Here is a 22,728-nt window from a genome sequence, read left to right on the forward strand (position 1 = left end):
CAGTACAAACCTATGTCACAACTTCACATAGGTTATCTCCAAAATACATAATGACATTTACATGCTGAAAGCAGTATTGGACTACCATGTTTAAATCCCTTTCCTTGCTGCCACTTCATCTTATCAGACACCTCCTTTGTCCTCAGTTTCAAAGAGCTGTGAAATTCTTCCATTTCTTACATGAACATCTGAACCTCTTTCTTCACAGTCATTCTTCTCAGCAACCCCACTAACTTATTTGGCTTTTCATCCCCAGCCCTCTGCATCTTCTTACAGCTGACACTGCTGTACCATCCAAGCACTCACAGCTCCTCCTTTACAGCTTTTATAAAACAGGCTAATTGTTTCTTAAGTCAATGCTCTATGTTAAATTTGGTCTGTTTTTAAAAACTGACCAGCCTAAAAAACTCCATCATAACATAGGCAAGATAAGCTGGCAAAACGTGCCGGCACACATTATAATTAAGCTGGCAAAATAGAGAAAAAAACCCAGAAGATCAAATTGCTATTTGGTCTTTGTCTTTTTCCTTTTCATTCCATCACAGATTATCAGAAAAACCTTTGGGGTAAAAGGCTCTGAATCTGATTCAGAAAATCACAGTGTTGCAGAATCTGACAACATCGTAACACTGATGTCATAATGCATTTATTTCCAGCTTTATTCTGAGACACTGCCAACAGTCATCCTTAGACTGTTCAGCTTCAAAACAGAGTTCAAAAATGAAACATACACAAGGCAATTTGTCAGTAATGTATTTAAGACAACACCAAACCAGGAATATCCCTAAGAGAAACTTCTATTACTAAATATCTCAACATTGGGTAGACAACAGTGCCAAATAAAAATGAAAGTCAGAATCTGATCATAACTGAGGGCAAAGACCTCTTTCTGATATATTCTATAGAGGCTGCCTTTTCTGTTTATTTTGAAGGTAACTTAACAATATGTTTCTATGACTTTTAAGTACTGTATTTATCAGGGTATTTGTTACAAACAAGTTGAGGCAAGACCAAAGCAGTTCATTACAGTTACCTCTGGAATTCACAGTGAGACGTTTTCACCCTAGAAAAAGTCCTCTTCGATCTCTTCTTGATTGTTGAATGCTCAGAAAAAATCCATTAATAGTTTTCACAGACAGCAGACTCCACTCAGGATGTACTGGATGAGTAATCCTGTCAAATCCCTGTGGCCATTCCAAAGGCATATGAAATTACCAGCACATTTTACCAGCTCGGTGGGACAAAACTAACAGTAACAGCAAAATTGTCTCTGGCCAAACTCTTTAAAGAGGTGCGTATGTTAAATAGCCGAACACGATTTACAAAGCGTCCATTGCAGCACTGAACACTGCCCGCGCCCGGGTTTGCTCTGTGTTCCAACGCTGCCCTCTCGTGACAGAACACAGCTTTGCAGGCAGAAAGGATTTTTGCAAACCAGTGGGAAAGCGAGGCTTTATGAGGTCCTAAATATCTGTGTCTGTCTCTATTAAAGTCCTTAAAACAATAGGTGTAAAAGTTCCTGTTATTATAATATCAAATAATAGCTAACATCAATATTTCTGTTTACATGAATTCTCAACTTGGTCATAACCAGTATTATAGATATTTTCTGAGAGAAATCACAGGTGTCTACATTAGTAAGCTACTGTGCAACAGGAATGTGTATGAATTAATACCTCACTAGCTACACTGAAGTCTTGATCCATTAGTACCTTGAGATTTAATTTCTAGTGCAAGGCATTTCCCTACATGACTCTGTAGGAACAAAGACTATTAAGACATTTTTAGTAGGGACCAGGTGCACAATAACTTACTGCACTTCTCATGGGAGAAAGCTACCAATCACCAAAAGTGACTGCGCAGAGAGGTAGCACATGGTAGCTGGTACCACAATGCATTAATTCCTAGGCTTGATGAAATTTAAGTTTCCCAAGCACACAGATAACACGCCTAGCAAAATGGGACTCATATTTTTAATCAAGAGAATTGATTTTCTGTATTTACATTAACACTGTAGGCATCATCATATAATCATAGGCTAATTCAAGCTGCAAGAAAACTCAGGAGTTCATCTAAAACCTCCTGTTTATCTGAAGTATTAAAGTGTCCATAAAATTTCACATTTTAACCAATAGGAACCTAAATACTAAGTTAGCTTTCCTTCTACTAGGAAAGACAGAATAATCCTGTACTTTTACATGAGTTTACAAACTTCTAAACTCAGGTAAACATCTGCATCTGTCCTGCTCTGCTGGAAGTTTCTCATTAGCATCAGTGCCATTTATGGTATAATAGTAACAGCAGAGCAATTAGTCATTATTATGACTTTGCAAAGGACCTTTGCTCCTGAGTGATGTGATTGGAAAATGTGCTCCAAGTACCCCTACACCTTAAGCACTGGTCACCCATCCCCAGATGGGAGCACAACGCTGTCAACTGAGTGTGCCAGGGCTGCCCTGACAGCAATACAACACCGTATTGTTGTACAAATATATACAAACCCATCATCTGCGTTTGTAGTGAGCACAGTAGGCAGGGAGTGCTAGCAAGTATTTCAGTTTCAAGAATGGCTGGTATCAGGCCAACAAAAAAGTACAGGCAAGACTGTACAGGAACTACATCTAGGAGCTACAGGCAGGAGAGCGAGAAGGAGACCAAGAATGGACAAGGAGGGGCATGGTATAAACCCCAAGCTGGAGCAAAAACAGAGAAAATGTTGGACTCAAATAGTATTTAGGAGTCCCCACACATGAAAGTTATTCAGACAGGAATGGTAAATGCATGGGCTGCCATGTTTTTGGCAGTGAGGCTACATTCTAGGGCAGCTAGGCAGTGGTAAGAATTCAGTTCATTGTTCACATGAGAAGGAAATGTGAGGTAAGAAATAACTGCAGAATATAATTTCTAGAACTAGAATCACATGAATTGTAATTCAACTGCTTCCTACTGGCAGGAAAATGAAGTTAACCTGAACAAGCAGAAAAAAATATTTACATTATATTCATTAAGAAACTAAAGTGTTCCATACTCCATCTAATGGAATAAATCAACACTCCAAAGAGATTCTTAATTTAACATCCAGATTGTGCAGATGTGTTACTTTCTGAGTAAAGAGCATTGATTCTTCACAACAGTGTAGTGCCATCTTTTGGCAAACACTGGAAAATCCTGATTGCTTTAGACATCCACAGAAAAGGGTCTCATAAAGCCCAGTACTGTTCCAAATTGTGACAATAACAGTGACAGCCAGGCCATGCCAAGAATTGCTCAAATTAAGCTAATTATACTCTCAATCAATCTCTACTTAGTACAGTGAAGAGGTTGCTAAAAATAATATGAAAGAAGTTCCTTTTGCATATACCATTCTACTGCAGAAAATAGAGAGACCCAGTACTCACACACTGCCTTGACTTGCATTCTGACCCAATTGCAATGGTGATGCGATGCTCAACAAAGCGAAAAAAATCCAATTTCTGCTATGAGCAAAAAACTTTCCTCAATCAGCCAAACTTTGGGCAAAGAATACACCACCACAATCCCCCCCTACACATGCTCTTTTCAGTCCAGGTGGGGAAAATGGGTAGCAGTCTCTGTAAGGTTCTGGATAGCTATACTAATGCAAAGGCACAACGAGTCCCTTATCAGAGGTACAACCCCATGGGACATCAGGGGACAATCGCTGGTCTCAAACATGGGGGCAGGGAAGGGACAGGATGCCTTCCCAGAAGACTAAGCTCACAACAACAGGTACATGACATTAGACAACATGGATGGGAGACTCTAAAAGTATCTCATCCCTTTAGATTTTTATTTACTCTAAATTTTATAAATCCAGGAGCACCACGATACTGAGAAACCACTTTAAATTTGGGGAGAATTTGACTTGTTTTTCTGTTTCTTAACACTGACTAGGTATTACCTACAGGCTTCTTGTCCAACATGGCAGCAGTTCCAATAGTCTGCTATTACTACACCACTTCCCCATTCCTGCAGTGGAGACTGCATTCTGCTGTTATTAGATTGCATTGCTAGTGGGTTCACTTTGAACTTCCTAAAGAAGAACTGAATTAAATATTTCTAGAGTATGAATTAACAACTCTCCAATCTAGCACAACTTCTTTAGCACTACTGGAAAAGACAGAGGAGACTTGTTTCACATTGAAAGGTAGATCATTTTCAGAGCATTACTCTTCAGCTTCTTGTAATCAATGGTATGATTCGCCTTCCTTAGACTAAGGACAACTAAGACTAAAAGAGACTCAGAGAAACATATACATCCTTGTGATATGACAAAATATCTCTATAGAATGTGTTGTTATCTACCTCACCATAAATTTTATTCTTTCTTTGTACTGCTGACCAGATGGTTGCATTTTACCTGGTGGTTGCTTGTATCAGACACCTTCACATCCAGTGATCCTGTCAGGACAGCATACCAATTCGTCCCAATATCACCCTGACGGAATACTGGAGAGATGAAATCTTGTCAATAATAGTTATCTTAGCAACAGTAATAAACATTTTCTCACATATTACTGCAATACTGTGGTCACTGCTGGCACCATCCAATTTGCCATATGAGATTACTTATTTACAATTACAGCAATACTTCCAGTGACACTGGAAAGCACATATTTTAGTAAACTAGTCAATACACTATGGAAACAATGAAAGCATAGAACTGCTTCACTCTTCTCCCCAGTTTGCTTCTGTTCTACTGTTCTTAGTTAATTAACCAACCAAAGAAACAAAACAAACAAGGAAAGTTTTTCAGAACAATGTCCCTTTGAAATTCACAATCATCCAGTGCAGACACAGCTACCAATTAATTGAACAGTGATTGCAAGACTTTGATGTCCAGGCATTCCAACTGTGTGATTACAGAGCATCAAAATCCCTCTTACTGTAAGTAAATTTCAGTGCTGCATGCCAGATTTACCTGAGGTGTTTCTGAGACTTTACTAATACCACAGGTTTTCATCAGCTATTCCCCTGGTATGCATTCCCATCACAAGACTACCACTTATTTCCATCTGAGCTTCGCAGACCAAGCACAGGTGTGCACCTACATCAGGCCCACGGGCTGCCAGTGCAGGCACAGAGCTGCTGCACCTCTCAGCAGTTTGCAGCTCTGCAGGTTTGGCTTGTGCCAGGGAGCCTGGAAACCACACACTATCAGTGATGTGCTGCTGACACACCTTTGCCCCTGGCAGCACAAAGCACTGGCAAAAGCAATCAATAATACATTTACAGGAGAAGAATGAGGCTTAAGTCCAATGACTGGCTTGTAATCTTTCAACAGAACAGTGGTAGAGTCCTACATCCTACTGTATGCCCTGTTACCATAGATTCACTACACACTGTGTTTGTAGAGCAAGCAGCACTTTAGTCCTGCCTTGCCCCATGACTGTGACTGTAAACATTCCACTGATTCTGCTCTCATGAATCTCCCACAGACAATCACAGTCTAACCTGCAAGTTTATCTGCATAAAATACATAATCCTACGAAACTGTCTTACATGTGATTCCTTTTTCCAGATTTTCATAATATCCACAGAGACATATCTGCTGGAGAAGGTTTGGATGAAATTTCTCAAAAGCTTTCACTTCTTTCAGTCGTGTGAATATTATATCTACATCTTCACTAGAACGTTCCAAAGGCCTGCAAGAAAACAAAACACAAGGGCTTAATCAGAGAAATATCTCCACCTGCATGCACTGAACTTAAAAATGTTTGCATTAAATATCACACCATAATAATAAATAAATTAAAATGCATTTTACAGCTACATAATAAACTCCTTCCAAGACATCCTAACAACTGCCCTTTATCAACTTGAACATGATTCTTATAATTTCAACACAGGCAGCATCCAGAAGCCCACACAGCACCAAAGTCTCAATGCAGCATCACTGTACAAGTATATATGATGATACAGTCCTAATCCTAAAGATCTTAGAATAATTAATAGCTTTAGGTTTGTAAGAAAACATAACAAACAGATATGCAAACACACAAGAGGTCCGTGAAATCAGTGCCCAAAACAAATGTTCTCTATGTGGCTAAATGGAAAGCATTAGATACCAACAGTAACTCTTACATCCAGGCTTCTCTTCTGCATTTTACTGACTATAAACTGACTTTCCTCTTCTCACTTTCAAGGAAGAAGGAAACCTTTAATACGTATATTGTCTTCCATGAAGTGTCTGTGTCTTAATGTTGGACAAATTAAATATGCATGCAAGAATCTTAATTTTTCATCAGTAACACTCATGAGTTTTAACTCCAATATTTAAAATATTTTAAACCTTTGACAGCAACACCTTTTAAAAAAAGCAAGATTTCAAGGAAAATAAAATTGCAGAACGCTCTACAACAAAGCAGCATGTAGACCAGCAGTTGAGCAGGTTCAGCATACTACTACATATTTATGAAAATAAAGTGAATTAGCTCTGTAACACACTTTAAATGTAATTATTGAATATTATGAATCAGCAGATAAGCCAAACACTAGCTGACAGCATTAGAAAAAGAATTATAACAGACTACATGCAAACCACTAAGGACAGAAAGAAACAGAATTTTCCTAGGACGTCATACTCAATCAGATGAAGAAATTATTCATGTATAAAGACATAACAGAAAGAGAGATAACTGCTAGTAATCATTAAACTTATTACTCACTCAAATGTTGCTAGTTAATTTTTCTGACAAAAATGTCCTTTCCACCAATGGATGGGCTTATAATGAACAGAATGAACAGAAGTCAGGTAGCTACAATGAGTGAAGGCTAAGTTCACAAATACATATCTTTATTCGCCTTATTGTTATATTAACAGTGTAAGCACTCCCTCCAACAAGATTTTTTAAAGATTCCTCTTTGAAATCAAAGACTTTAAGGAATCCAAATCTTTGTCTCAGTGAAGAAACCCAGATCCTACTTGCATTGAATCTCAGTATCTCACCTTTCTTATTAAATTATGTCAAGGAGGGATTAAATCTCTATTCTTGTTTATACTCCAATTTACCCTTATTAACTACAGATGAGAATAATAATTCTCTGGTGTATGCACTTGCTTCTACATCACAGTGACATTCTCTTACCACTTCAAACTACAATCAACTACAATAGCTCTCTTTTGAAATATTTCATGTAAGATTTTCACCCATTTCTTTTTTTCTTGACTGTGCACTAGCTGACAAGTATTAATAAGCATTAACTCTCTTGTCAAAATCCTTTTAAGAAGATTAGGAGGTGTAGCTTGCAAGCAGATTCAAAATCTACTTATACAAGATCCCTACCCAACTACACTAACTCTTGAAACACTAACTACCTTAATTTACAGACTCTCAAAAAAACCAGCAAAACCCAACAACTCAAAAAGGTGAGATCATTCTCAGAAAATCATCCAGTTCAAGATTCAGCTGTTTGGTTAAGATAATTAATTCTTATTCATAAAAATTAACAAGGATTCAACTTGTCTGACAACAAGATGCCTTTGGATTTTTTTCAGAGGTCCTGGGAAATGCCCTCAGTGTTAAGGAGTAAGGAATTACCAACAGGTTTCCCAAGCTGAGGTGGCCCTTGGGAGCACATGAAATTCTGCCTGTGTAAAATTTCAGACTGCAGTGTAATAGTAGTATTAGTAGCGCTCAAACTCATTTCTACTAAGTGTTCATAATCTATAGCAATGAATCTGGTTTCAAAAGCCAAGTATTAGTTACTGAGAAAAATGTACCATGGCAGCATTAACTGTTTTTCCACAGGACTGCAAAACTCAGGCAAAGTTTGACCATTTTCTACAAAGCATCTTTTAATAAAATTATCATCATGGTAAAGTACAATTATCATTAACTTGACATTAATTATCATTAACTTAACATTAATCTATTTATGATGCCAAATTTTGTTTTTCTGTTTCCTAAGTACAAGCTCCCTAACCTGGAACATAAACAGTCTGGACAGAACAACATAAATTTATTTCTTCATCATAGCTATCTTACTGTAAACTTGTTTTTGTAAAGCACAGTTTGGAGTAATACTTAAACAGCTAGTGTTATAATACAGTCCTTAGACAATTAATGACTCGATCTATTAATAGAAAAGTACTACTGCTGGCAGATGGAGAATTATTCAAGCTTTATTTTCACTGCAATCACACTTTAAAAAGTCAATGGTATTAATCCAAAAAGGAACCATTCCCCAGAACACAAAGATATGCTACAAAAGTCAATCCCAAGGAATATCCCTACACTCCCAATATGGCTCCAAAAGCTCCTGGAAAGACCTTTCCAGATACCTCATCAGATTACCTATAGACAGCTCTCTGTGATCACCACTGTTGTTCAATCTCACCGAGCTTGGCCCTCCTCTGCTGAACTCCTGCTGCTGCAGATTTATTTCTGTTCTGCTCTGTTTTATTGATGCTGATGCTACTGAAGTATCCCTTCACTGCTGATGCTGCAGAGTTACAATCTCATATCCATGAGCAAACAAAGTCAAAAAACACATTTCAGTGGGTCTTCAGCTACCACTTCATTTTCTGCTAAAGCAGAAAATTGTCCTGTACCCATTTCTGAAATCTCAAGACCAATGTATGGAATTAGGATCACAGGTTAATCTAAAAATATGAACAAATATATTAACTCAATTAAGTTTCTCCAGCTCTCATTTGATAGATGTATGAGCTGGAGTAAAAGCATTTTAAGGCAAGTGAAGCATCTCCTCCCTAGACCACCCCACTCAAAATAAATTTTAAGTCAAACTGGGCGGACATCTCATTTCACTGCAGCCAAAGCCAAGGGGGCACTTTAAAAGTTGCAAAGCAAAGCTACCAAATAAATTATTAGGAAAGGATGAAAAGCAAGAGTAATTTATTTTCACCACCCTACAAGCCTTTCTGCTTTGTTTGACCCCAAAATGCCTTATTTATATTACTAATTTGCCTCTTCAGAGCATAGTAAGTTATTAGCTGGCAGTAATGTTTTCACACAAGACATCATCTATCTTCTGCTTCTTCAATACAACACCCCAGCATACATATACAAGTGATAGCATCAATGCTAGTTACATATTTCTATTCAATTATGCCAATAAGAGATTGATTTTACCCCTCCTTATTTGGATGTGAAGATTTCAGGAGCATATTTTATAGAGACAAAACAATTTTCTTGGCAATGTCTGCTTGACTAGCTATGAAAGACAATTATTAAGAAAATCTGCCCCAAGTCTATCCTCATAAGGCTGTTAAGCTCAACATGAGTGCTGGCAGCCCTGAAAGCCAGCCACATCCTGGGCAGGATCAAAAGCAGCATGGCCAGCAGGTCCAGGGAGACAATTCTCCCCTTCAGCTCTGCTCTCATGAGACCCCATGTGGAGCCCTGCACTCAGCTCTGCAACCCCCAACATAATCAGGACATGAACCTGCTGAAGCAAGTCCAGAAGAGAAGCATGAAGGTGACGAGAGGGCTGGAGCTCCTCTCCTATGAACATAGGCTGAGAGAGAAGAGAAGGCTCCAAGGAGATTTTAGAGCACCTTCCAGTACCTAAAGGGGCCTACAAGAAAGCTGGAGAAGGACAACACATGTAGTGACAGGTCAATGGGCAATGGCTTTAAACTGCAAGAGGGTAGGCTGAAATTGGATATTAGGAATACATTTCAAATTCTGAGGGTGCTGAGGCACAGGAACAGAGACACTACGGATGCTCCATCCCTGGCAGTGTTCAAGGCCAGGTTGGCCAGGGCCCTGAGCAACCTGGTCCAGTGGAAGCTGCCCCTGCCCATGGCAAGAGGGGTTGGAATGAGACAATCTAAGGTCCCCTCCAACCCAAGCCATTCTATAATTCTTCTTGAATTTTTAAATGTAAACTACTCAAGTTCAAAGTTCAAATACAGACAGAGGATAACTGTTACAATTCTTCTCATACACAACCTGGGCAAAGTATTTCTGCTCACATGTAATATGCATAGCTCTATAAAAGAACCTATTTTGATTAAGTATTTTTAAGATTAAGTATTTGAATGTTTATGTAGGATGTTACGAAACACTTGTTAACCTAGAAGAAAGAAACAAGTTAGAGTTTTTTAATTTGCTTTTGTTAATTTAATCTAGCTATAAACTATTACTTTCTGTTACCATATGTCCTTTTCTTTAGGTTCTTTCTCATGCTGGGTTTGACATTTGAGAAAAAAAACCGAACAGATGTGGTTTTACCTTCTTTGACAAGATGCCTCTAGCAGTTTAAAATGTTTATTTCTATTAAATGTGTTCAAAAACCTGAATCGTGCTCCAACTGAATGAAAGCATTGAATTCCCTTCCCTTGATCTTTTTAACTTTTTAAAACAGCAGTATTTCAATTCAGACAGCAATGAACAGCCCACGAAAGATGAGCAGATGGATCTATTTCTTCCACTGTTGAGACTGTGGAAAACAGCTAAAACACTAGAACAGACAAGTAAAACTAGTTCATTGCTGGGTTAAAACCAAAGCATCAATGCAAAGATGCAAAGGCAAACTCTATGAGCTGGAAAGTACCAGTAACCCCTACCATGGGCTATTTAATGAATTTAATAGTACTTTAAAATATTTTCAGCTGTGAAACATGAGCAAGTAGACAGCACCAAGGAATGTCAATTAAAACCAGATCATTTCGGTACTTTCTCCTGTCCTTTCTTCTGCCCTTTCCTGACATGCAGAAAAACAATGCTGTAGGATGCAGAAAAATACCAGCACCAACAGAGCATCTTCCCTTAGTGAGAGCAGGACAATACTGCAACTCTCTCCTCCACACAATGCTGTAAGGAACTTTGACTTTTCATTTCTCTTTGAGAAAGGAAAGTTTAAGAGTGGAATACCAGTGATCTATCAAAGCATTTTAGACCTGTAGTAAGCCACTTAAATGCTAACAATAAATGAAGTTACTTTTAATCTGAAGTACTTTCCACATAAGGGTTTACTTCAATGGCAACAAAAGATAATTAACTCCCACCAAGAGTACTTTTCACTTTTTACAGTGGTATTACCAAATCTGTTTTCAACACTCACAATTCAGATCCTCTTTCCCTTGTCATGGGAAAAGCCTCATCACGAGGCGTTTAAACAATAATCACATTACTATTCTTTTCTCTTGAATGTCATTTTAAGAGATTTTGGGATTCCAGCTCTCATCTCCTCTGACAAAGAGGAAAAAGAATTTTAGTTAAAAACTGTTTCCTAGGATTCTTACACACCTAAATAATTCTGGAGTTTAGATTAAAAAAAAAAAAGGCAACACAAAATTGCCTGTGCTTAGTTTTCAGTTAATCACTACTGTCACCTACACTGAGAATCCCTGGGACAATCTCTCAGGTCCTGTACATAAGGTACAAGAAACACTGTAGATAATGCTGCTCTGCACAGGTACGGAATGGCCAGCCAGTTAAATGCAGACTGACTGGCTGCCAGCCGCAGGCAGACAGAATTTGTTAGAGGGGAGTTCTGTCTTCGTTAGTGAGGACAAAAGGAAGGCAAATATAGGGGACTCTCCTTTACCTACCTCATTGTCATATTTATCAATTAAATAACTTTGATCAATACACTGAAAAATTATTGGAGAGTTAAACAGAGCAATCAAGTGTGCTCACTTCTTTACATACCCTCATGTATCAATTATACATCCTTCCAAAAGATCAATTCTTAGATCCGTATATACAGTGGAATGGCAAAATATGTATTTATTAACTGGTTATATTCATAAAGATTTCTCTCAAGTTAAAAAGACACTACCTGAACAACATAGATCTAGTAGCAATTAGACTCTTTTCCACCTTCATTTGCTGTCTAAAAAGACAGAATAATTCAAGAGAAATCAAAATACAGAATTACATTCCTTACTTTGCGAGAATCTTAATGTATTACAGATGCTTTGTAATCAAGACGTGACTAAATCTTATTGAATTAAACATCCAAATTTCATAAACATAAACTGGAGCTCAGGGCAGTTAAAATTCCATTTGATAGAAGTAAATCCAGATGAAATTACATTAACCAGCACTGCAGCTTCATAATAAACATTGAAAGCACTTTAATATGAAGACAGACTCTGAGATACACTGCAAATGAAATCTGTAATTGAACAATATGCAAGTGATGATATCCCTCAATTCAAACTCTGGCCACCACTATTCACCAACACCACCATGCCAAATGCACCTTTCCTGATTTAGGATCTGCATTGTAACAGCTAGTGGAAATTTAAAATTTACAGCAATAATGAAATAAGTTTTACAGATTTACATTTGCATGCATTTTGACAACTGACAAATTCAAAGATGAAAGGGAAAGTCAGTTCAGGAAACACTCATGGATATTGACAAAGCTGCAGAAATAGAAACTGATCATGCCAAATACAGAGCAGAAAATACAGCACAAAGGAAGTATCATTAGAATGATGAGCTTTGTTAAATGCAGTAAATTGTAAGATGCAGACAAAAACAGATGTCATGCTAGATAAGAAAAATACTTGTAATTGGAAAATATCTGGTGAACACCTGACTTTGAGGGCACAATTTCAATTCGCTGGTTTGCTGTTTTTTTAATTCCTTTTGCTGGAATATAGAGTTTTGTTATAAAAGAAATTTAATCTGCTCAGAGTATAGGATTTTAGAGATCAAATCCTAATAACATGTCAGAAAGAAGTCAGGCAACGAGAGTTTAAACATGTTTCCAGTATCATCTGATGAAAGAGAAAACCTATAGGTGTACATGTAGCATACCAATCATGCAGCCACTTCACAAGACTACCAAGTAAATCTGAATGTATCATGTCCTAACTGTCCAATGTGCACATACTGCCTTGCTCTGCTGGCTGTGACAATGTTTACACACACTGTGTGTAACTTACTGCAATCACATGTAATAAATGGAAGCCGATACTGCAAATTGTAAACCAGAGAGCAAAAATAACACGGCTTGCTTAAAATACAACTCCAGCTCTCAGTAGGATTTAATTCACATACTTGATGAAATGCACAGACCTACAAACAATTATTTTGGTTTTTCTAAGAAAACGTGGAAAGGAAAAGGCTTTTTTATTATTCATCAAAGACTGCACCTTTGCACTGAACTAGAAAATGAGGCGCATGATGTGGAAAGATAACTCTGTTATTCATCGCTCTCAGAAGACTGCACCCTCACAGGAATGCTGGAAAGCACTTGGGCTGTGTCTGTACAGCTCTGAGTTTCCACATCCACTGCAGTGCCTTCTGCTGCTATATCCCCACACAGACTTGATCCAAGCACATACCAGCTTAGTCACACAGCACACAGAGAGAAAACACGAAGCACCCAAGCCAACCGGAACTGCAGTGCATGTCCATGATTTTGTTCAGATGCAAACTACATGAAAATGGGGATATTCCTATGGATTTGTAACAAATAAAAAGCAAGGGAGGAATTTATATAGAAGACATTGTAAGTTTCACCAATTGCACAAAAATACATTTTAAAATAAAATAGCGTCATAATGCAACTGTATTCATAATATTGCCTGATTATAAATTTATATCCCGTTATCTTTGACATAACTAAAGGTTATAGTGGATGACAAGCATTTTCTCTATTTCTTCTACAACAATTCTCTCAGAATATCAATTCTTTATTCTAGCCTATTGTATGTTCACAAGGGATCCCTTGTTTACTCTAAGCAAACAAAGCTTGTATCTCAAATACATGTTACACTGAACTAAAAAACCAAATCCTGATTCAAATATGTTGCTGTTATGTAGCTTCAATCTGAATTTACATTCAAATCTGTGGGAGGAACAGGTCTGAGATACGCAAGACTAACAAGAATGACAAGGTTATAAAGACTCAGTATGTACCAGAAGTCCTTGAAAAGCCCATTCCTATTTAAATAATCTAAAAGTCATTAGGCAAAGATCATAACATTCTTAGCACAACAGGCCAGTGAAGTTACATGCTTTGCCCTGTGATCCACTCCTCCAGTCTGTTAAGGCACTGAAGGTTACATTTAATTCAGAGAAACACCAGCTGCCATAGCCAGGTATGAAATCCTGGGATCTCTAGCAGTTGTGCATGCTGTACATCCCTAATAGCTTGCATCTGAATCCAATTAAAACTACTAAGTGAATTCGTAAATGGGACCAGATTTAGAGAAATAATAGTTACATAAAAAATACTTTGTCTACCATTCAGTAAAGACACCATCAACATGTAAATTTCCTGTTCAGAACACATGAGAATAGAGAAGACATTCTTCCTAAGTTAACTGTACACACATGCATAAATCAGTGATCCTCTTTAAATTATGTGCAGAGCAGACATACAGAAAAGTGCTAAGATTAGAGGGGTACTTCTGCTGCCTAAGAAATCAGCGTAAGGCAACTATTACTTCAAATGTAAAAGGACTGGTTTCCTCAAGAGAAAAATTACTCATATGTCCAGGTATAACCAGGATGTACAGTTGCTCACTGTTGATCTCTCCTGCAAAAATTAAATATTCTTGATAGAGCACAGTGTTCTGAAATTTTCCTTACCTTTACACTTGTAACTTTATATATAAATACTGTCCCATATATTTGATTTTTAAGTGTGGATCTTTGACTTGTGGCCAGTAACTACACATGGAAGATGCATGGACAAAGCACTGGTTGTCCCAGCCCACAGTACCCTACATAGTAATAACATTTCTTCTGTAACATTTTGGCAGTTCTCCATTTTTATATGTGCTCTAATTTTAAATGTTAGTAGTTCCACTTTGACACATGATTTGGGGAAAAACCTGAAGAACAAACAAAAAATACATTAATTTCTATACATGATGTATTTTGCTATTTCCATTTTGATTTTTTTCCACATAATTATATTGCATAATCCATATTTTATTTCAATTATCTTTGTTGAGGGTCACTTAACTTTCTAAAGCATACCAGTTTTAGAACTGTTTTTCTCCTGGAAATATATTAATTGACTTGAACATATTAAAACTCTATTTATTATTTCGTAAAAACACATGGTACTCTATAGAGAATTTACTCATTAAATGATCCCATATTCACAGAATTCACACTTGGGATAGAAAATGCTATACAATTTTTAAAAGGTTTAAAATACATAGACATTGATAATAATTCAAATTACTGCACTGGTAAGATTATCTATAGAAAATAAATACACTTTAGAAACATAAGTGTGTAAGTTAATGAAAACCACTATGTTTTTACATGGAAAAACAGAATAAAATGCATATGTGTACTACCTATAATCACAAAGCAGAGCATAGCAGAGATGAGGAAAAAACCTACAATCGTTCATGTTATGGGTTTCTCCTACATATAGGCTGCCTTCTGGGAAAGGGTAAGGCATAATTCTTAAGAACACTTGGAACTGATTCTTTCCACTCCATAAGTTGGTTCTACTAGCTTACTCCAAGTAACAAAAAGTGAAAGTTTCACCTTAATAGCTCTAATGAAATTTGTGTTACAGAAAGGGTCACTTATTACTTATGACAGAGAGATTTCTAAGTTAAATGTCAGACATATGCTTACTAAATACATTGTCTACTCCCCAAGGCTACGTACTTCATTAAGCCCTGAATTTGAGTTCACAGTTTGAATCTCAGAGTGTATTGCATGTAGGAAAACAGAAACAAAAGGATCACCAATCTAAAAGTACTGGGACTCATACTCTCCTTCACATCCGCTCGACGTCAGTTTACAGAGAGGCCTCACTTTGGCTCTTGGCTAGATCACCATCAACAGTTCTGTTTGTATTTACTTTATGAGTGCTTTCAACGTTTATAAACATGATTTGATCTCTAAGAGGTCACATGTTACAGAGGAGGATCAGCATCTGTGTCAGGTGTCTAGAGTGTCTAACCCAGAAGTTCCATTGACTTACAGTTTGCTACCTGGACTGTCAAGGAAAACCTAATAGTAAGTGCAGTCCTACAAGACTAATAGTTACCTGAAAAGGGGAGAAACTGTGAGAAGGGGAAGGTCCCCTCTATGTGCACAAAGGGTTCTCCCCTCAGCACAGCCCCAAATTATGCCACCTGTCAAAAGCTGGCTCAGGATGCTCAGCTAACTGCCATGCACCACGCAAGGGAATTCTCTCTGGTAGCTTTCTTTTGAGCTCCACAGGGTATCTGTGGTCTACATTTTTGTTAACTAAATTCCTAGACCACAGGAGACACAGTGAGTGTTCAGCCATTAAATGACTTCTGAACTAATCCAAGAATCAAAGCTATGAATACAGCAAAGGGCGTTCAAACCACCCGCCACGCGACTCGACATTGCGAGACTCTGGGCTGCAGCACCCGAGAGAAAGCACCGCAGAGAATTTTTAACGCTACTTTTTTAATAACAATAATTTGCCCGTATTTTTGGCAGCGCGCACACCAGCTCTGAGCACACGTCAGCCAGCCGTGCCTGCCGCCCGCGCGGTGCCGCCGCCCGCCTGCACCACCCACAGCCCGGGGACAGCCGCGGGCCCCGGGCCGCCGCAGCGGGGACCAGAGGGACTCGTCCTTTCCCGTCCGCCCTGCGACGCTGCTGGGCGGGGGCTGTGCGGCCGCTGCGGGAGCGGGCGCGGTGTACGGAGCGGAGGGGAGGCAGCGGCTGGATCGCCGTGGGGGCAGGTGAGGGCGGACGAGGGCAGGATGCAGCGGGTCTGCCATGGCCGATACGGCGGGGGGTCCCCGGCTGGCAGCCCCAGGCCCTCTCCCCGCCCCGGAGCTCCCCCTCCTCCACCACGTGCAGTATCTTCCCGGCGGGGAGCAGCATTCCCTGTGGGGACTGCCTGTCCCCTCCGCTGCCCGGAGTATTTCTAGCTCTCATCCTTGCCCGCCGCCCTGGCTTCCCCCAGGCGTTTTCCTTCCCACCTGCACGCTCCTTATGTAAGGCAGGATCTGATGGAGAGCGGGGATGGGGGGTGTCAGCGCAGACACACACACACATACATACATACACATGCAGCCACACAGCATCCCTCCGCAGCGGCTCCTGGGAAGATGCCGATACCTTTTATCCAGGCACGCGATCCACTCGCCGGAGGACGAGGAATGGGAGGCGTGAGCGGCGACCATGTTGGACCGGGATCAGGTTGCCGTGCACCCGGCTGGCGGTGGCTCTCCCCGCCCGCGCGCCGGTCGGTCGGTCCGTCCGTCCGTCCTCGCTCCCTCCCTGCGCGCACGGCGCGATGGGCTCGCCCAGGGCCCGCCGCAGCGGCCGAGCTGGGCCGCCCGCCGCCCTCACGGGTTCCGACCGGCGGCGGCCGAGATACCCGGCCCCGCTTCAGTACAGCCGGCAGGGAGCGGCCCAGGGAGGGGGCGGAAAGAAGTCACTCCCCTCCTAAAAGGTGGATTCCCTGAGCTCCTCAGTGCCCGCACCTGAACCCGGCTTAGTGATCCCTCCCCTCGCTTCACCTTGACTTGGTTTCAATTGGAGGGGCAACACGAGCGTTGTAATTGCCATAAGCAGCTCAGGAGTGTTTCATCGGCGCTCCAGAGCACTGTCCCGTCCCCCCGCCCCCAGTAACAAGTGCACAGTGGGTGAGTGAAAGGAAGGTGCAGTCCGCATTTCAGGATTTTTCCTGGACCCTTCCTGCAGTCCGCTGTCATCTCCCATGAAACTGTGTGCTAAGCTCTCATTTCTTGTACGTGAAAAATGAGCTGGGCAGCACAGCCTGTGAAGAGGATTTGGCACTTGGAAGGAACCCAACACATAGCATGAGAAGGGTGAGTTTAGTGTACAGTGAAACACGCCCACACCCTTCTGTTGTGTGTGTGTGGCCTGCAAGGTGCAGGGCTTTTAATGATACTCATGTGTATGTGATTTTAAAACTGATGATGAAAGGAAGGAATTATGAAAGGAAGGAAGAACAGCAGTTCTCTGCTTTGTAAATTTTACATTAAATATTTCCTGTGAAATATTTTTCTGGTTCTAGATAGTATCTTCCAAGTAATCAGTTTATGCGCATGAGCTTCCACTTACAGTCAACACAAATTGCCTTGAGTACCTTTTGAGAAGGGTAGGAGGCTCTACGAATCTCAGCTGGATGTTTGGGGTTACAGATGGATGATAGCAGAGTAAAACTCAAAAGTGTGCCTTCCTTCAGGCTCATAACTCCCCTCTGCTCTACAGTGTGGGGACAAATTATTAATTCCAATGGTGATCATATGCCAGTGCCTTTCAGATTTCTCCATGGGCTATTTTCTCTATCCTCTGTTGTGATTTCTTTGGTTGTACCAAGTAATTTTTTTAAATACATGTGCTACTTCATATTTCACATCTGCCTTTTAGCTGGTTGCCTTGCTGCCACAGCTTCTTTAGCCCTTTAAAAGAAATAACTTTTAACATTGGGATACAGAACAGTATGATGAAAAATCTAAGGAAATGTATCTAAAGATCCCTTTTGCTAAATGGATACAACTAAGAAATTGGCATAGCAGAGGAGAATGCCACAAAAGGCAATTCTTTCCTTTTACCTCAAAAAAAGAAAATTAAAGTACATGCCAGAGGAATAGAAGAGGCTTCCAGTTAGTGAGATCAAAGCTGCAGCTCTTCCTTTGCTATCGTCCATGGGGGAGAAAAAAAGATAATATTTTGCATCTAAGTAATCAATCTACTTGAGGAAAATCAATGCTATTCATTTGCCAATATGCAAGTGTTTGAGAGCCAGTAAAACCAGAGCTTGAAAGGTAAGCAGCTCTAAATTCTGAATCAAATTAATGATTTATAACACAGTGCGTACATGACAGATGAATCAATAAAACTCCCTAATTTTGTACTTCCGTTATAAAACATTAACATTCACCAGAGCCGCGCCCCGGCCCGGCCGCCAGAGGGCAGCCGAGCGGCGCCGCCTTCCTTCGGGAGCGGGGCCGGGACACCGGGGCCGGCCGGGAACGGGAGGAGAGGGGCCGGGGCCGGGAACGGCGGGAGCGGGGCCGGGACACCGGGGCCGGGAACGGGAGGAGGGGGGCCGGGGCCGGGCGGTGCTCGGAGCGATTTCCAGCAGTGCCGCTTCTCAAAGCCCACGCCGGTGCCGTGACCCTGCCCTTGGCCCAGCAACTGCCCTGGGACAGCGCTCTGTATTTAGCAGTACTTGGGCTTCCAAGGAACGCAGTGCGCGTCGGCAAAAAGGGGATGCTGCTCCCGTGCTTGGCCGTGGGCAGACACCACTCAAAGATGGATATCTTTTTGTGGAGTAACCATTAAAAGAGACTTTAACACATTATGGATTGTGTCAGTTAGACATGCCCAGAGTGAGCCAGGAACCTTGCCTGCATCCATACTTCATTCGGAAGAGTCCCAATTAGAGAACAATTAGAGCAAGACAGTCAAAATTAACTCTGGCGTTTGTATTATGAGTAATCATGTAGCTTTCTAATTAAGACACCAGTGAAACTTCTCAGAGAAACTTAGCAAGGAATAAATATTTGAGTAGTTCAGATATCAGCCTGTGTCAACCAAAGAGTCTCCAAACTGCACAGAAATGTCACAAGCTCCTGACTATTGAAATCAGAAATTCCTGACCCCAGGACAGTCCATTTTCTCTTGAAATGAAAAGTACCAAATAAGCATCATATATCTCACATGACAAGTCAAATAGAATAGAGATTCTCCTGTGACTCTTAAGAATTCAGACCATAACAAGCCTAGGAAATGTAATTTCAGAGTACTGGCCTTATGTTAATGGGGTCAAGTGCCCACTCCCTTGTGACAACATATACTAGAATGAAAATGCTAAAGCACACTTCATTAGTTTATACCCTGTACCTCCTCCTGCTGCCTCACAGTGCTCATTCTTAAACTATGCACTTGTATGAAAAAATATTATTAAAAAATGTATTTGAGATTTAATTTCTCCTTGTTGAACAGAAGGCTAATGGGACTTTTTAGAATCTGAGATGTGATTATGCAGCCAAAAAATTAAAATGGCAGCTGCTTCCAAAAGAGATTGCTGCTGAGAAATGGAGAATTGCCAGCTGAGGTATGTGAAAGATCAGTTGGCCTTTTTAGTTCCCACAGTTTAGGAAGAAGTTACAGGGCCATGCTCTTAAGAACCCCTTAAACCATAGAAAACAAAAAATTAGCCAGCATGCAAGTTATGCCATGCCTGTAAGAATAAGAGTTCAAATGTGTAGGGTCCAAACTGCTATTTGCATTATGGGACATTAGGCAAATCATTCTGAATTTAGTACTTTGCCTATTTCTTTGCTTTTTCTGGCCAGTACAAATACTCATTCCCTCACTTTTACTAAAATGCAGCCAATGAGATCTTGCTTAAGTATTCCAGAAAAAAATAAATTCTCTTCAATTCTCTTCAAATTTGCTGTGAAAAATATGAACCAAAAGACTAAATCATAGTTGTTGGAGCTTGAAATAAAATTACTTATTGGGTTTATTAAGATTACACAGTAATAGATTACAAAGAAGAGCTACTGTGGAAAACTCTTTATACCACTAATTATACCAAAAACTTCAAGGAGTTTCAAGTAACTGCAGTAATAATTTCATTGAAGCTGATTTTAAGCATGGTGTATGGAAGCCAATTTAAATAGTATAAGTCCAGAATGAGCGCATGAATTCTACCTCAAGCAAAGTCTTGGGAGAAGGATGGAGGCTGACAGGACTGTGATCCATATTTAGAATAGAGCAGCGCCACGTTCAGTGTGGTTAGGGTTGTAGGAACCAAAATGGTTCAGTTGTACACACACAGCACCTGTGGGCTTCAGAGGAGTGATCAGCCTGTAGTGGAATAAAGACACAGAAACCTGCATGTGAGTTCTTTTAGGTTTGTATGCTGTGAGGGCTGCAAAAGATGTGATGATGTACATACTTTAAACCAATGCATGTATTAATAAAACTGCCGTGTAGAGCGACATAACAATTCTCCTCTTCAGTGCTAAGCAAAAAACCAGCATACAGTACCCTAGAAAGAGAGTTTCACAAGTAAGGACTTCCTTTCCTTCCTGCATCATTCTGTGTTCTGTATTTTTCTTGTTCCTATTCTTCTCACTTACTCAGGATAACTCCCCAGTTAGTTCACAGGAAAGTCTATTGAAATAAATAAACAAGTTTTAACTTAGTCACAGGAGTATTGTCAAGAGTAATTAAGAGTAGCTAAGGAAGTATAGTTCTCTGAAGATGCAATGCTTTAATGCATTTAATAAATGTTAATTTATCATTGCTTTATTATGAACACATCAGCATACTGTGTTAAAGCAAAATTTTGTATGCAGAACCCAGGACAACATAAGGAATTTCAAGGTGATAAATATCAGGGAAATACTTTGCAGTTGCCTAAGATACAAGGCAGGCTGGGCTCAGACTGCACTGTGACTTTTTTCAGTACAATATTTGGGAGACAGTAGAACTTGGTGCCACACTGGAGCCACACAGGCTGCTCCTTGTTCTGGGAGTACAGGGCAGACACATCAGTGCTTCTTAACAGACCCAAATCAGACTGATCAGCAGGGGCTGAATCACAGGCGTGATGAAGAGGGTCTGGCTTTGTGCCCAGTCATAGGAATGAGATTCATGGAGTGCTGGGCTGGCTCTCCACATATCCACAAGAGCCTGACAGGTTATTTCAGCTCCTCACTGCCTGAAAGCAGCTGTGCTGCCTCTGGGCCTGACCCTACAAGTGTTCATTTAGAACACAAAGCATGTGCTTGGGAACTCCAGTGTGCCTTGTCCACACTGCATTGTCAGCTCAAATGTCTCACTTTCTCTGGAACATACTTACCATGGCCAACAGAATTAATTATTAGATTGTAATTATTCAGTCATTCTTTCACCCAAAGTACAAAAGCAGATGAAAATTCTTCTTGTCTATATGTCTACTTTCTTATTCCTTTATCCTTCCCTGCCAGCTTTGCTATATTTCACAGATTTTCATCAAAGGCTGAAAAAAAAGTGGTTTTGCTTACCTGCAGAGACAGATGAGCATATTTTAACAGTTCAGGCCAAGTTTTATCTTCACAACTTAGTGTCAGTTCTCTGTGCTAGATACAGATAGATACACCTTCAAACCCAAATCTAATTTCAACATTGCTTGATCACTATGGGACATTTACTCTTCCGGCTCTGTTCCCCATTTCTCCTAACTTCTCTTCAGTTCCAGAAGTCAAATGAATCTATTTTTTTCTCATTTTTTTTGTATTGATGCATAGACACTTAAAAAACAAAGTTCTGATGCAATGTCAAGACTCTGATGCAATGCTGAGATTCTTCTATTTATTTCTGTATGTGTATTATTCATGAGATATGGGGCATAAAATCATTTGACTGCACTCTCTCAGAACTCCTTTGTGATAATTCACAAAACAACCTCTCAGTAGTAGACACTTTTATTTATGTGACTACCACACCTCCCCTTATAATTTGAGGTTTTCAAGGGCAAAAGGAATGTGTTACTTCGATTCCAGGCAAATAAAATTTCTGTCATGTGGGTGAAAGGTGTTTTCAACAGCCTTCCTTCTCTAGCTCCCAATGTCTCAGCTGTCACACTGATTCCTTGTTTGCAAAATTGAGAGCTGTAAAACATTATACATATCACAAAATAAGCACTCCTAAAAAGCTCTGTGAATTAGTCCTATATAATTAAGACATGTAATTTAATTAGACTTTATATGAAATAATGACTTGTGATCTGCAGTGACTAAAGAAATAAGTCTTTTAATTATTTTCTGTAAATTCTTTCAGTAAAAAAGATACA

The 22,728-nt window shown here is 39.9% G+C and overlaps 1 protein-coding gene across 3 annotated transcripts in view; it reads right to left on the reverse strand.

Annotated features, from left to right (window-relative positions):
* RAPGEF4 (Rap guanine nucleotide exchange factor 4) overlaps positions 1–17,208 on the reverse strand; it is a 140,863-nt gene extending 123,655 nt beyond the window's left edge. Inside the window, exons 1-3 of one of the 3 annotated variants that reach the window (XM_058027622.1) lie at positions 17,025–17,208; positions 5,521–5,663; positions 4,379–4,467 (exon numbers count right to left, since the gene is read on the reverse strand). In XM_058027622.1, coding sequence (XP_057883605.1) covers positions 4,379–4,467; positions 5,521–5,663; positions 17,025–17,089 — 297 coding nt within the window. In that variant the 5' untranslated portion in view covers positions 17,090–17,208. Of the gene's footprint in view, positions 1–4,378; positions 4,468–5,520; positions 5,664–6,102; positions 6,149–17,024 lie in introns of those variants that run through there. The other 2 variants (XM_058027624.1, XM_058027623.1) reach the window with 2 other exon arrangements.
* Between the last annotated feature and the right edge of the window lie 5,520 nt (positions 17,209–22,728).

The sequence above is a fragment of the Melospiza georgiana genome, chromosome 7 (genome assembly GCF_028018845.1).
Source record: "Melospiza georgiana isolate bMelGeo1 chromosome 7, bMelGeo1.pri, whole genome shotgun sequence".
Taxonomy (NCBI): domain Eukaryota; kingdom Metazoa; phylum Chordata; class Aves; order Passeriformes; family Passerellidae; genus Melospiza; species Melospiza georgiana.